General features: G+C 33.9%; 1 protein-coding gene across 3 annotated transcripts in view; it reads left to right on the plus strand.

Moving 5' to 3' along the window:
• Positions 1 to 16,666, plus strand: part of LOC150096082 (uncharacterized) — a 329,695-nt gene that overhangs the window by 290,095 nt on the left and 22,934 nt on the right. For all 3 annotated transcript variants that reach the window (XM_090408971.1, XM_090408972.1, XM_090408973.1), the window contains exon 7: positions 5,985 to 6,139. In XM_090408971.1, coding sequence (XP_090265097.1) covers positions 5,985 to 6,139 — 155 coding nt within the window. The remainder of the gene's footprint in view (positions 1 to 5,984; positions 6,140 to 16,666) is intronic.

Consider the following 16,666-nt stretch of genomic DNA (forward strand, 5'->3'; position numbering starts at 1 on the left):
CAGCATTTACTCCATAAGCTTAATTTTCCATATTCAGAAAAAAAGAAAGAAAAGAAAAGATCACATATCTTATAAGAATTATACACCCTTGTCTAGAGCAGGTTCTTACAAACACATCCATGCTTACATAGGATTCAAACAACCCACAGCCTTTGCATTAAATAAGCAGTACCTTTTACCATTTGAGCTACCAAAGCATTCAAATTGTCTTTTCTCTCTCTCTCTCCCCACCCCCTCCCAAAAAAAATACTACCTCTGAACACTGTTAACCTTATATAAATCGCAAATCTTCCTGGCTATTGAATACTGCTCTAACATTTAGAGCAGGGCCCCTAAGAGCTTCTTCAAAATGCTTGACTCCATAGAGAGGAGAGCAATTAGATTGATTAATAACCCATCTCTTACCAACTCACTCCTCCCACTTTCGCACTGGCATTTGGTTTCTGAATTATGTGTATTCTATAAATATTCCATGGCAAATGTTCATCTAAAATAGCATCAATAATTCCCTCACTCAGTACTAAGTCCATTGGAACAAGTGCAGCTGCCACCCAACATCTCTTCACAGTACACCTTGAAATCCACAGAACAAGTTTCTTTTCCTCCTCTTCCATCCTTGCTACTGCTGTACTGTGGACCAGTGTTTCTCAAGGAATACAGTATATAGGCTTTTAAATCTAATATAAATCAGCCTATAGTATGTTAGTACTATATTAGTTAATCAGCCTATAGTACTAATGTACTGTAGGCTGATTAACCAACATAAAAAATAAAAAAATAATAAAAAATGTGCATAGATGCTGAAATATTTCTGTACTATAATTTAAACCCCTTAATTTTACTAGACTTAGCATTTTGTGTTTTTCTGTAAAAGGCAAACCATTAACACTGATTTTTTTTTTTTTTTTTAGCCACACGTTTTTACCTCACTAGGTCAGTTGACTGAACTGTATGAGAGTTACTCTCTCAATTTCCATACAGTCTAGACCAGTGAAGGTTTAGTGTATACGTGTACACACATATATACGGTAATTAACACAGTGTTGAGGAACTGTTCATCTCTGCTGACTAGTCACTCAGTGAAAGCTACTAGCTCATCATCAAGTATCAGTTTTTGTGTTAGTTGCATGTTTACTGCTCCTAACTAATAAAAAAAAAAAAAAGAAATGTTTGTTCATTAGTAAGATCTTACTCCAATTTTGATTTCATTATGATCTCTTATTTCTGTACTTCTATTATTAGCTTTTATTAAAGTTATATGTTTATTATTTCCTTTAGGGAAAATTGACAAGTTTGAAGGGGAAAAAAAAGTTAATGGAGCAACAATTAGTAACATTATAGTAAAAAGAATCCTATATCAGTCTGTATTCTGAATAAAATTCTCATATAATTTCTTATTAAAAAAGGCATTTGAACTTTTTCATCATCAAATTCCTGATATGTATCCTCTCGGAACTGTCATATCTGTGAACTCAATCTTTGATCAAGTGTTTTATCTAACTCAGCTCTCAGAACACTGTTACATATTAACTAGTTTAGTGTACTGATTAATTTCTCTCTTATTCCATATAAATTTATTCATTTGACTACCCACCATATCAGCTTTGATTATTCTGTTGTCTGTTTCCAGATTTAAATTGTCATTTACACCAAACTTGCACCTTACTAGTTGAAATGTTTTACTTTTTCTGTAGTCTAATAGACAAACTTAGGTGTTGAACCTTATTCATAGCTTATTTTTAGTGGCAAACAAACTAAATTATAAAAAAAGATGCTTTGTAACTAGCTTATATTTCGCTGAATTTCAAACCAGCATCTTCAGAGTATACCACGTTACAGTTAATATGTGGTGTACTCTGTGGTGAATAAGTGAAACAGTTCAAATTGTAACAGATAAAAAAAAATATTACAACTATGTTAACTGTAATACTTCTCTTTATAAAACATTAGAGGTTGCCAAATTAGTACTTAAGATCTTTTGTCTGTTACAATTTTAATTGTTTCACTTATTCATTGTTGTGTGTTAACTGTAACATGAAGATGCTGGTTTGAAATCCAGCAAAATATAAGCCAGTTACTAAATTTTTTTTTTTATGTGGTTCATTTGGTGTCATAATACCATTAAAAATACGTTCTGAACTTATTCTGTAGGTTCTTCATTCAGCTGACGTTTTCAATGTTCCTACTATTTTTTTTTCAGTCTTTGTCATTTTATTCTTGATTTTCTTGCTATATTTGGTATGCCAGTAATTCAGTTTAGTTAAAGAATGTTTCAGATCAGCTGGATTTATTAATGAGTGTAATATCACCTGCATAAAATAAAGAGCTAAGATTGACATCTGCAATCTTCATATCAAGTAAATTTAATGTGTACCCTTGTCTCACACCTGGCACTATCCAGAATCTACAAAACTTGAACAGATTTTTGTTATATTCTCATGATTTCTCAACTGTTGGTCTTAAAGTGAAAATTTAATCCTGACAGTCTCTATTTGGCCTGAACCCAATTTGTTCTTAAAAGTTTCCCTGTCAAAATTTTCTTTTCCTGTTCTCAAGTATGCTTGCATAAATCTTATGTGGAACACCCAGTAGGAAATTTCTCTGTAATTCTCATGTTTAGTTTTACTTCCCTTTTTATAGATGGGTACTATTGAGGACACTCTACAGTGTAACAGTGCAACTAGTACCTCTGCTGATATAAAGTGCCTTTGTGCAAAAAGGTTTTTTGGCATCCCCCTTTAAACATTTATCCCCCCCACACACACACACACTTGATAAAAATGTACAAAGAGTTTTTAAACAAAAGTAAATGGTAAAATAGATTTATCAAAATGAAAAATCTTTTTTTTTTTTTTTTTTTTTTTTTTTTTTTTTTTTTTTTTTTTTTTTACTTACCTTGAAAATTGGACTATACTTTCACAAATCAATGCATGTACAGTAATGAAATCCTTCACACAGCTGTTGCAGACGTTATCTCAAATGTTCCAGTTTTTCAATAATCGAATATCGTATTCAGATGAGTACAAAGCATTAACTTAGAGAACCAATAGAAAGACTGAAGGGGGTATCTCGGCTCTGCTCGTACTAATTAAACTGAGCTTCCTGTAACTTGCAACAATATGCTCACGGTAGATGTCAGCAGCGCATCAGGTTTCAGATTACACGATACATACAGTTTCTCTGAATTGATATACAGCACTTGTTTCAGAAGAAGTGAAATCTGATGTAAGCAAACATATGTGGAATGGTGTTTGGTTTTTGAATCTTTTGGTCTTTGATTTTTGAAGCTTAATTTTGTGCCCTTCTTTTATGGCATCTTTTTGTAGCACGCCTGCTTGCAGCAGTCCTGAGTGCAGCCACTGTAAAACTTATATTTCCACATTTGAACATTTTTGGTCAAATATCTTTTCCACATTTCAAGTTTTTGATGGCTTTATTCTACTTATTGATTTACTTCTGATTGCATTCCTCTTGAACTATTTTGGTTACCATTCTGTCACCTTTATCATTCCTTTTACAGTATTCTTTCCTCCATTTTTAAGCTTTTCAATAGTCTCCAGAACACTTTTACATATTGCTTTGCTTTCTTATATTTTTTTCTGTATTCTCTCAGAGCAATTACTGACTTACATGCTAGGAACTTTCAATAAACTTTCTTCTTTTTCTTGACTAATTTAACTTCTTCAGTTCACTATGGAGTTCTGAATTTTCATTCTTGCAGACAAATTCACCACTTGCTTATGATATGTTAATAAACAAAATGGCTGGACTCAGCATATATCATATGCTGAGTCCAAAATTATCATCATCATCAATACATCTCTTAAAAGGTAAAAATTCACTTCAGAATGTCATTATTCCCATCTAATGAAATGTGCAGCTTACCACAACTTAAATTCATATATTGTTTCAACACTTCAGCAATAAATTCCCCTCTTTTGTATTAATTTGATTTAAGCTGTTATTGTTGTCTGGGCATTTCCATGGATCCTAAGACTCATCACAGGAGGTTCACACTAACCATTATTCATGCCATGCCTATCATATTTCTTCTTAAACTCTTTCATCAACAGTGCAGCAATAAACAAACAAACAATGGACCGATCAAAAATATCCAGCTACCTATTCGTGGTAGTGGATATGGCTGTATACATCACAACCATGGCTCATACAGTTATAACAGAAAGCAAACATTAACAGAAAATGAGCTACAGTGAAGAGCTCAGTGACTTGCAACAACTCAGTTCTAGAAATTTCTGCCCTGTTATTGTGAAGTGGAAATGCTTAGGAGCAACAAAAGCACAATCATGACCTGGTAGGCTACATAAAATCATAGAGCACACCTGCTGAGTGTTAAAGCATATGGCATGAATAAATCACCTGTCTTCTGTTGTAACACGCACTACCAAGTTCCAAAATGCCTCTGCAAGCAACATCACAGCTGTTCATTGAAAGCCAAAAAACATAGGTTTCCATGGCCATGTATCCCACACAAGCCTAACAGCATCAGCAAGGGCAACACCAAGCATCAAGTGGAGTAGTGTAAAGCCAGTGGACTCGTGACAGTGGAAACAAGTTCTCTGGAGTGATGAATCGCACTTCACCATCTGATAGACGAGTCTGGAATTTGTGGATGCCAAGAGAATGCTACCTACCCAAATGTGTTGTACTAATTGTGAATTTTGGTCAAAGAAGGCATCATAGTCTTGAACTGTTTTTCATGGTTCAGGCTGGGCCCTTAGTTCCAGTGATGGGATTGCTTAAGATTGTTGCCTATAATGACAATCTGGACTTTCAACTTTATGGTTGGTGAAGCTCCTTTCCTGTATCAACCCAATAATGCTGCTGTTCACAAAGCAAGATCTGTGTAGGAATAGTTTAATGAGATGAGCATTGAAGATCAGACTGGCGTGCACAGAGCCCTGATCTCAACCCAACTGAACACCAATGGAATGAATTGGAATAACACTTGCAAGCCAGTCCAAATCACCTGACATCAGTGACTGACCTCACCAATGCTCTTCTGGAAGAATGGAAGAGAATTATTTCAGCAATATACCAAAATCTAGTGGATAGTTTTCTCAGAAAATTGAACGCTGTTGTAGCAGCAAAGGGCAGATCAATTCCATATTAATACCTTTCATATTAGAGTGAGAGTTGGGATCAGATAGTGTACACAATTACTACTCTCCAAGAATAAAAATCTAGCCTTCACATCCTTGCTGACTACACTCTTACTCAAGTTCAAGAATTAATCCCATAATCAAGCTGAAGTTTTTTGCAATTTCTGAAACATGTATTATTGACAATATAAGACTTAAGTATAGATAAAATCACATGTGAAAAAGTGTTAAATAACTTTTTTTTTTCCTTTTGTTTTTAAACATGATTTTAGCCTTAATTTAGTCTAAAGATCAAGTTTAATTATAAGCTCTTGTTTTGTTGTTATCCATGAAATATATATGACGTATAGATTAACACGATACAGACAGTTTTGTTCATCAGTTTTATATAATAATTACCAGCACAAGATGCTGATATAAATAAAATATTTTCATTCTCTTATATCTTCAAACGAAACATGAACTGGCACTACAGAAATAATTTTTACTATGAAAATTCGTTGTATTAGTAGTGCTCATGGTAACTGAACAGAGCTAAAATTTAGACTTAATCTGCAAAAGTACTAAAATCTGTATAAGTTATTTCATTTTAGCATTTACTTTAAATATATTAGTAGTTTTTTTTTTTTTTAAATTGTATTTGATGCCGTTGAGAATTTGAATTCATTTTGTCATGTTATTATAACATTAGATAATATTTAGTAAATTAAGAACTTTATTACACATAAGACTATACTGATTATACAATATACACATATATTAATGTGTTTTCTTAATTTTGTTAAAAACTTCAGAAATTTTATCTATTTGTGTTATTTATGAGATATGGTTTTTATTTACTTTTTTTCTCCCCCATCTTAGCAATACAGGGAAACGATTAATGGCAAAATGTCGACTTTTATATCAGGAAAATGAAGAATTAGGAAAAATGATAACTTCAGGAAGAATGGCAAAACTGGAAGGAGACTTGGCTTTGCAAAAGAATTTTAGTGAAGAAATGAAAAAGAGTCAATCAGGTATTAAAATTTTATGAGCAAAAAAGAAATTCCTTGTAGTAGCTGCTTTCTATAAGCATGTCATTTATATTTTTTGATTTATGAAAGGAAAAAAACATTACATCAGAAAAATATAGTGCATTTACAGCACTAACTGAAAATACATTGTATTTTAATATAGTCATTATCATTATCAAATTCCTGACATGTACCCTCAGTAGAGGGTAGGAGGTGCACAGGATATTATGATAGTGATAATTACTAACTTCCTATCAACAAATTTCCTCCACTGTTATCTACCGAGACCTTAACATTATCAGTTCTTGTATTTCTGTCTTCTAAAGCACTTTTTATTATATTGATCCACTTAGATTTTGGTCTTTCTCTGGATCTATTACCTACCATCCTGACCAAAACCATCTTTACTAGCCTTAAATAGCTGAAAATTTTTACTTCTATAGGTTCTTTATTCAGGATGCTATTGATGTTTTCAATGTTTGTCTATTTTTATTGTCTTTGTTTTTTTATTGCTGATTTTCATACCAAATTTATTACAGGACTAAGAAATCCTGCAGACATGTACTGGATTTATGTAAAAGTATAGCATTACGAGGGTAGTCTAAAAAGTTCTCGGCCTAACAATGAAAAAACGAATTTATAATTTCAAAATTATTTTCGTTTTTCAATGTAATCTCCCTTAAGACATACATTTATTCTAGCGATGCCCCAGCACCATTATCCCATCCCTGTAGTGGTTCTCAGTAAGATCTGCAAAATATCCCTCTACAGCTGCAATCACCTCTTGATTCGAAGAAAAATGCTGACCAGCGAGGAAGAGTTTTAGTTTTGGGTAGAGATAGAAGTCAGAAGGAGCCAAATCTGAGGGGAATAGGGTGGATGTTCCAACAATTCATAGTGCAGATTCCTTAATTTTCCCATTGCCAAAACGCTTTTGTAGGCAGGTGCATTGTCCTGATGAAAGATGATTTTTTTCTTCTGCAAACTGGGTCTTTTCTCACAAATTTTTTCATCTAGTCTGGTTAAAAGATCGGAATAATATCCCCCAGTTATTATTTTACCCTTTTCAAGATAATTAATAAACAAAATCTCAAAACGTCGTTGCCATGACCTTTCCTGCTGATGGAACCAACTTTGTTTTCTTTGGCACTGAACAACTGGCTTCTGTCCACTGATTTGACTGCTGTTTGGATTCTGGTGTTATGGCGAATCCAAGTCTCATCCATAGTAATAAATTGATGCACAAAATCAGTTTTATTCTTGTTCAGAGATGCAAAGCTTTTTCATATTGTTCAGAGATGCAAAGCTTTTTCATATTGTTCAGAGATGCAAAGCTTTTTCACAATGTTCAGAGATGCAAAACTTTTTCATATGCAATTCTTCATTCAAAACATATCTAGTCTGGTTAAAAGATCGGAATAATATTCCCCAGTTATTATTTTACCCTTTTCAAGATAATTAATAAACAAAATCTCAAAACGTCATTGCCATGACCTTTTCTGCTGATGGAACCAACTTTGGTTTCTTTGGCACTGAAAAACTGGCTTCTGTCCACTGTTTTGATTCGGGTATGTTATGGTGAATCCAAGTCTCATCCATAGTAATAAATTGATGCACAAAATCAGTTTTATTCTTGTTAAAACACTCCAAGCACTGTTCAGAGATGCAAAGCATATTTTTTTTCATATGCAATTCTTCATTCAAAACATATCCTACACATTCTTTTGAAATGCCTATAGTCTCAGCAATTTCAATCACTTTGACTCGCCGGTCATCTAATACCATATCGTTCACTTGATCAATGATTTCTGATGTTGCTACACTTTTTGGACGTCCTTCACGTGAATCATCTTCAAGGCTGGTACAGCCTCGTTTAAACTCCCTAGCCCATTTCTTAATTGTCGAAAAGGAAGAAGAAGAGTGCCCATAAACTTTTATGATCTTCGAATGAATTTCTTTTGGTGTTAAACCTTCTTTTATAAAGAATTTTATAACCGCATGATACTCAATTTTACATTTCAAGGGATACAGACAACACTTTTGCTTCAGACAGATGTACCAACTTCGAAAAAAAAAAAAATCTTGCTGATAGTATTGCCATCCATGGTCGAGGCCGAGAAATTTTCAGACCACCCTCGGATTTCCATTAAGTAAAGAGCTGAGATTAGCATCTCCAATTTTTATATCAGGTTTAATATCACTTTCCTTCATTATGTGATCCATATAGATGGTGAATAACAATGGAGATAATATTCACCTTTGTCTCACACCTGATTTAACATCAAACCACCTTCCTCTGTCTCCTTCAATTCAAAATTCTGACTTACAACTCACAGCATATGACTGTAGGATTTTTGAACAGCTTTTCTCTTGTACCCTGGTAATGTGCCTTTTTCAGATCTACAAAACTTAAATACAGATCTTTGTTATATTCTTATGATTTCTCAACTATTTGTCTTAAAGTGAAAATCTCTATTTGATCTGAATCCAGCTTTGTTCTTCTCTAAGCTTCCCTTCCACAATTTTTCTTGGCCATTTCTCAAGCATACTTGTATAAATCTTACCAGGAATCCTGAGTAAAGATTCTTTAATTCTCACATTCAGTTTCATAGATGCATGCTACAAGAGCTCTACTCCAATGATCCAGAATTCAACCATCTGACCAGGCCTTCTAAAATATGCAGTGTGGCCATTGTAAAAATTTTATTCCTCCAAATTTGAGCATTTCTGGTTGAATATCATCTACTTAGCTGCTTTCCCACATTTCAGGTATTTGATATCAAAAATCAATACTTGATATCAAAAAAACTACATACTGTTGAGTATTTCTTCTACCATGTCAGTGCTTTCTTCATTTAGCACTCTATCAAAGTAATTACTCCAAACATCTGGAATATCTTTATTTTCAGTTTTCATATTACCTTTATCATCTCTGATTACTTTTACAGTACACTCTTTCTTTCATTTCAATACATTCCATTACAATTGCCTCCAGAATATTTTGCCACCTTGTTAATATTTATTTTCTGTGTTTTTAACAGTCTTCCAATGACTTTTTTACTAGTTTTACACAGTACCTCACTTTCTTACATTTTTCTCTGTATTCTCTAAGAGCACAAGCTGATTTACTTGCCAAAAACTCTTTCAATATGCTTTCTTCTTTTCCTTGACTGCATCTTTAACTTGAGTCCACCATGGAGTTCTGATTTTTCTATTCTTCCAGACAACCTCACCACATGCCTCTGGCTGAATCAGTCAATATTTTCTTTAGGGTTTGCCACTTTATATCTGAGGTTTGGTTCTTATTTTCAAATTCTTTCATTTTTTTTTTTTTCTAGAATAATGTTGTATAATTTAGTCTATAGTCTGCCTCTGAAAGCTGCTCAATTTCAATTTATTTTAAAACTTTCTTGCACACTTTTCTTTTCAATATATTCAATTTTATCCTGCTCAAAATTAAATAGCAATCACTTCCAATTTCAAATCCTTTGTATACTCTTATGTTCTGAACCAAGTGGGAAGACATCACTATCAACAACATAGTAAATGAGACTTTTTGTATTTCTTTCATCTTCTCTCCATGTGAGTTTGCACACATTTTTATGTAGGAACATCATCAAATTCCTGCCATGTACCCTCAAGGGGGTGTATAGGATATGATAGTACTACATGAAAAATATACATCATTACTAACTTGCTATCTACAATTTTCCTCCAAATCAGTCTGATACTTGTCAAGACTCCAACATTATCAGATCTTATATTTCTATCGTCTAAGGCACTTTGTACAGTATCAATCCACCTATATCTTAGTCTTCCTCTGGGTCTTTTTCCTGCCAACCTGGCAGAGAACACTTGATTTGCTAATCTTTCCTCGTCCATTCTATTGAAGTGACCATACCACCTGAGATTAGCTCTGCTAACACAATACTGGATGCTGACAATAGTCAAATTCTTTCCTAATATCCTCGTTTTTAATATGATACTGCCATTGATGCCATCCGTTCACACCTCTAATCTCCCTCAGGGCTCTCATATCTGCGGTCTCTAGTCTTTGGTCAAGTGTTTTACTTCTGACCCAGCTCTCAGATCCATAAGTTAAAACTGGTTTGAACACTGTCTTGTATACAGCTAATTTAGTGTTCCAACTAATTTCTCTCTTATTCCATATGAATTTATTCAGTTGACTTCCTACCATACCAGCTTTGTTGAATCTGTTGTCTATTTCCATATTTAATTTACCATCTTCACTAAAAATTGTGCCTAAGTAGGCTGAAATGTTTTACTTGTTCCACAGGTTCTCCGTTCACAACACAGTTGACATTTTCAACGATTCTGCCTATTTTCATTGTATTTGTCTTTTTATTGCTGATCTTCATACATATCTATTACAACAGTTATTCAATTTAGTCAGGGAATCTTGCAGACTTGTAGCGGATTTATTTAGAAGTATAACATCGTCCGCATAAAGCAAAGAGCTGACATCAACATCTCCAATTTTGATATCATGTTTAATACCACATTCCTTCATATTGTGATCCATATAGATAATGAATAACAGAGGGGGATAATGTACATCCTTGTCTCACACCAGATTTAACATTAAACCATATTCCTGTATTTCCTTCAATTCTAACTGGTGACTTACAACTCAAATAAAGTCTAAGTACTGCTTGATATAATGCCCCATTGACACCATATAACTGTAGCATATTGAATAGCTTCTCTCTCTTGGGACCTTGTCATATGCCTTTTCCAGATCGACAAAACTTAAATATAGATCTTTGTTATATTCCCATGCTTTCTCAACTATTTGTCATAAAGCGAAGATCTAATCCTGACAGCCTCTATTTGGCCTGAATCCAGTTTGTTCTTCATCAAGCTTTTCTCCCACAATTCTTCTCAACCGTTTCTCAAGTATACTTGCATAAATCTTGTCAGGAACACTCAGTAGGGAAATATCTCTGCAATTCTCACATTCAGTTTTATTTCCCTTTTTATATATGGGTACTATGAGAGCTCTACTGCATTCTCGGGAATTCGTCCCTCTGTGGAGGCTTTCTGAACTATGCAGTGCAGCCACTGTAAGACTTTTATACCACCATACGTCAGCATTTCTGGTCGAATATAATCTACTCCTACTGCCTTTCCACATTTCAAGCCTTTGATGGCTTTTTCTACTTTAAGTATGGATATGTATTCCTGCCTGCATGCCTGTTGAGTGTTTTTTACCACTGTGCTATCACTGCTTGTTTCATTTAGCAATTTTTCGAAGTAATTACTCCATACTTCAACGATATCTTTTTCTCCCGTTTTCATGTCACCTTTATCATCTCTAACTCCTTTTACAGCACTCTTTCCTCCATTTCTAAGCTTCTTCAATAACCTCCAGAATATCTTACCACCTTTTTGATATTTATTTTCTAGGTTCTTGCCAAAGTCCTCCCATGATTTTTGTTTTGCTAGTTTTACAGAGTGTTTAGCTTTCTTACATTTGTCACTGTATTCTCTAAGCGCACAAGCTGACTTATTTGCCAGGAACTTTTGATATGCTTTCTTCTTTTCCTTCACTGCCTCTTTAACTTCCTGTATCTGCCATGCAGTTCTGATTTTTCTATCCTTGCAAATAACCTCACCACATGCCTCTCTGGCTGAATCAATCACTGTTTTCTTCAAGGCTTGCCACTGAATCTCCAAGGTTTGGTTGCTGTTCTCAAACTCTTTCATTTTTCCTTCAATTATCTTTGTGTATTTTAGTCTACAGTTCACGTCTGAGAGCTGCTCAACTTTTATTCGCTTTAAAACTTTCTTACATGTTATTCTTTTCAATACGAAATTCAATTTTATCCTGCTCAAGACTAAATAGTGATCACTTCCAATTTCAAATCCTCTGTACACTCCGGTGTCCTGCACCAGGGAGGAAACATCACTATCAACAATAACATAGTCAATGAGACTTTTATTATTCTTTGCTTCTTCTCTCCATGTGAATTTGTGCACATTTTTATGTTGGAACATGGTGTTAGTAATAACCAGTCCATGTCCTGAGCAGAAATCCAACGGGTATTTGCCATTATTATTTGCTTTGCTCTTTTCTCCAAATTTTCCCAAAATATTTTTGTATGTCTGACAATCATTTCCTACTCTGCTATTTAGATCCCCAACAAGGACCAACTTTTTCTTTTTCATTGTGTCAGTTGCTTTCTCTAAAGCAACAAAAAATCCTCCACTTCTACCTTAGTAGAACCTTCTGTGGGACATAGGCATAAATAAGTCTCATTGTCCAGTTTCCCATCCTCATATTTGCCCACATCACTCTACTTGAGACTGCCTACCATTCAAGAAGATTAGCCTCGTATTTAGTGTTGAATACTATGGCTACTCCTTCTTTTCCTTGATTGTTATTGCCTGAATATAACATTTTGTATTTATTGCTCAGAAAGATCTCACCAGCACCAGTTTTTGTCTTTTTTGTTTCAGTCACCCCTATTATGTCGATCTGGTACTTATCTAATTCCTCAGTTAGCTCCATTTCTTTGCCATTCAGGCTTCTTATGTTGGGGTGTGTTTTCAGATTTGTTCCAGTAGCTGACTTTTCACTGTTCACCCTGGCGACTAGCCCATATTCTGAACAATCCAGCAGGCACTTACTATTATTATTAGCCTTGTTTTTTTTCCTCCATATTTTCCTATATGTCTGATAATCATTTAACACTCTGCTGTTTAGATGTCCAACAAAGAATAACATTTCTATATGTCTGGTGATCATTTCATACTTTGCTGTTTTTTAGATGTCCAACAAGGACCAGCTTTTCCTTTTTTTGTTGTGTCATCTGCCTTCTCTAATGCCTTGAATTTTAATAGTTTTAATTTTATTACCTTAAAGGATTCATTGATGCCTTTCTCCAAAAAACTTTATTTTTTTTACACAAATTAGCTTCTCAAAGAAAGTATGTAAAAGGTTTGTAATAGACAAAAAAAAATCATAACTTTAGCAGCTTATTCAAAGTTAAAAATGGTATTCACTGTTATGAACTTTACATATTTCTTCTCAACCAGTATTAATCACACTGTAGGCCAGAAAACTGTTCATATGTATTAACACATTTTTTTTTTTTTTTTTGCTTTAATAGGTCTGAAATTTTCCAGCATTAAATGGAATTTTTTTCTCTCTCTCTTTAATTTTCAAGTTAGTAACAAAAATTTTTGAGCTCCTCTGTAACTCAGTGGATTTCAACAAATGTCCTTCAGTTGGAAAAACCTGGTTTGAATCTTATCTACGATGTGAAGAAACTTCAGTACTTTGCATTTGAAGATTTGAAGATGATTTGGAATTTATAAAATTGAAGATGAGTTAGCCAGTCTCCTACAGAAGTGGAAGCATTTTTCTTCCATAAACTTAGTTTTTTTTTCATCTCACAATCAGCCAAATTGGCCAGAAGAATACACACAAGCCTTTCCCTACATACGAAGTATATATGTAGGGAAGGACTAACCACTTTATTCTAGAATTATAGTTATAAAATCCAAGGACACTTGGAAGGTCATGGGTACTTTTAAAGGCCATTAGAACTACTCACAGTCACAGAAATTTGTATTTGAATTCCTGCATAAGCATTTTTTAACAAAAAAGGATGCAGAATGCTTAATACTGATGTCTGATAAAATTAAATAATTAATGGGCTGTAGATTTTGGGTTTTCATTATATAAAACAAGCATCAAGGAAAAATCCTACCTATTGATGTTCTTTTTTTATGAATAGCTAGGGTTGTTCCAGATGGGGGGGCATGGGGACAGCAGAAGCATATTCAATGAGTTTGCAATGAAATGATTAGTAGCTGCTACTGCTGCTCATGCTATTACAGGTTTAACAGAAAGTGGAGGAGTGGATGCTAGTTCAGTGGAATAACAGCCATGTTCATACAGAAAAGACGTAAGTCAGAAACAGACTTGTTAGGCATCAGTGCAGTAAGCTTGAATGAGAGAAAGGACATCATTTAGTTGAATTTATTACTCTCTTCTGCATAATATGAGGATTTTTAAGGATGTTTTTGATGCACCACCCTAAATGTGACAACAGTACTCAGAGGATCAACAGATTTGGGATTTGTAGAATTAGTAGGTGGAAGTAATGTATTGAATGGCAAAGGATTTTGGAGGCTCTGTAGGCTGTAAATGTTAGCATGAAAGGCTAGTAGTAAATGCCAGCCCAGGAATATATCTGATCTTGTCTGAGGATATATTAAGAAGAAAAATATTACTGAAGTTAAGAGAAAGTGGACAAGACTATGCTTATGCTTTAGTAGCGCTGAAGCCAGTGATTATATCCCTTTCCCATTGAAGAACAGCATGAAAATTAATGTTTAAGACATGGGTGTTAGATATTGAAGCTTAAATGTTTCAGCAGTATTTCTCAGATAAACAGAGAGCAAATATATATAAGATTTCAGATCAGTAAGTTCCTTTACAAGTAGGCAAAATAACAGTCTAGCAGCGTTCCTGTATTGGTAAGAAAATCTGAAAAGAGGAAGCTATCCACTCTGACATACTGAATGGCTAAAAAGGAAACCGTTCGTGATATTCCAAAGGACCAGAGGAGTGTAGTATGTTGAGCTCTGCCTCTAAGCTAGACCCAATCAAATACTCTGAAAAAATGTCAAGGGTGAGTGCTCTAATTTCTCCAAACTTTTCTAGCATGCGTTTGGAGGTAGGTGTTTTAGGCCAGGAAATTCACTTTGCATGCAGGGTTAAATCTATACTGGTAGTCATTGATTAAATTTATTATTTTTTTTTATAGGCTGAATACAGGCTTACTTCTTTTGTCTCAAGATATATGTATATATATACCAGCTAAATATGAAAGAGTACAGAGGATATAGAATAAATGGTAATTCCAGATTTTCACTTACAATTTCTTACTGCACAGCTATGCAGTACAACTGGAAAAGAATAATTGTACCAAAAAGGAAGATCTGTTGTTGTATCTAGGTTACTCAATATAAAAAAAAAAAATAAAAAATAAAAAATTATCATATCAAAAGAACACAGAGGCATGCTTTGCTCTGGTGTAGTAGGAGGTAGCTTACCTTGATTTTGACCAGGAGATGCTACCATTTTTTACAGACTTATAAAGAAGCAAGTTTAATGTATATGGTCCTTTGGAAGTTTGATCTGCATTTATTTTGATGGTTTCTTTGAAGAGCAATGTGAGCTTAAGTGGGTCAAGAATAAAGCCACCATTTTTGTCTTAAGCTATTTTCAATATGCCATTTTTTCTTGGACTGCTTTGATACTTTTTGGAACACTGAGACTTGAATGGTAAGCAAGAATTTTGAATTTAATGCAAAGGCTCATTTTAGCAAAAATTATTTTTGCTGGACTTATAATTGAAAAATTATTATTAATTCAATTAAATTCAGTTAAAATAATTAGATTATTTAGATAGACAAAACAAAGACTTGTGCAATTCTTTATTGAAGGCAGCAATTATTCAAAGTTTCTTGGTCATTTTCGTTGTGTGCCACTCTACACATAAGCAGCTGCAAACCCATACCAAAACACTACTATGTATAGGTAAGTGAGTAGGAAGAAAGGCAAAATTTGTTGATTGGTTTCTGAGACAGCTGGAATTTATAGACTTTGGAAGAATATTTTAGTGAATGCTGCTTCAAAGAGAAGATATATATATATATATATATATATATATATATATATATATATATATATATATATGGAATGAAAGAGGAGGACAAGAAAATGGTTTGATATGTTTGAAGATAAATGTGCATGTTGACTAGCAGTTTTTTTTTTTTTTGTTTGTTTGTTTTTGTTTTCACATCTATAAAAAATGCATAATATAGAAATGAATTGAGAAAGAAGACAATGAATGGAGAAAGTCTGTGAGAGCGTGGTCATTCTATTGAGCAGATTACCCTCTTCTGCATAGTATCAGTCATGCCAAATGTGGGAATAGTATTCTGGGGATGAATTCATTTGGGATTTATATAGTGTCAGGGATTGTAAGCACAAAGACTTTAACAAAAGAGGATAGATACCATTTTTCAGAAGCTCTGGAGGCAATCTGTTTATGCAAGGAAAGACTAAATATGTAAGTCAGCCAAAATTTTATGAATGGAAATTTTGAAGCGAGATCTCTCTGGCAAGAAGCAAGATAAGACTGTTATATTGGTAGAGTGAAGCTTACTAGATTATTGTCATCCCATTGGAGAATAGCAAGGAGATTGGTCCCAACCAGTCGAAGTGGATAAAACACTCAGACCATTTTAGGATTTTTAATGGATCAAAACATGAGCAGCATTCTGCCTTTTATCATGTAATACCCTCTTCTGTCATTAATCACTTAATGGCAATTGTAGAGCCATTATTGGATTAACTGTAACTGTAACCTTGATGTCACTTGTCTGAAAGTATGCTGTTTTTACTTGGAGTTTCCTTAATTGCTTCAAAATTTTAACTTTCTGTTGTTCAATGTATTTATTGTGTCTGTTCCCAAAGTTGAAAATAAATTT

Source organism: Typopeltis vanoorti, chromosome 19, assembly GCF_054136105.1.
Source record: "Typopeltis vanoorti isolate ZY-2024b chromosome 19, IOZ_Tvanoo_1.0, whole genome shotgun sequence".
Lineage (NCBI taxonomy): Eukaryota > Metazoa > Arthropoda > Arachnida > Uropygi > Thelyphonidae > Typopeltis > Typopeltis vanoorti.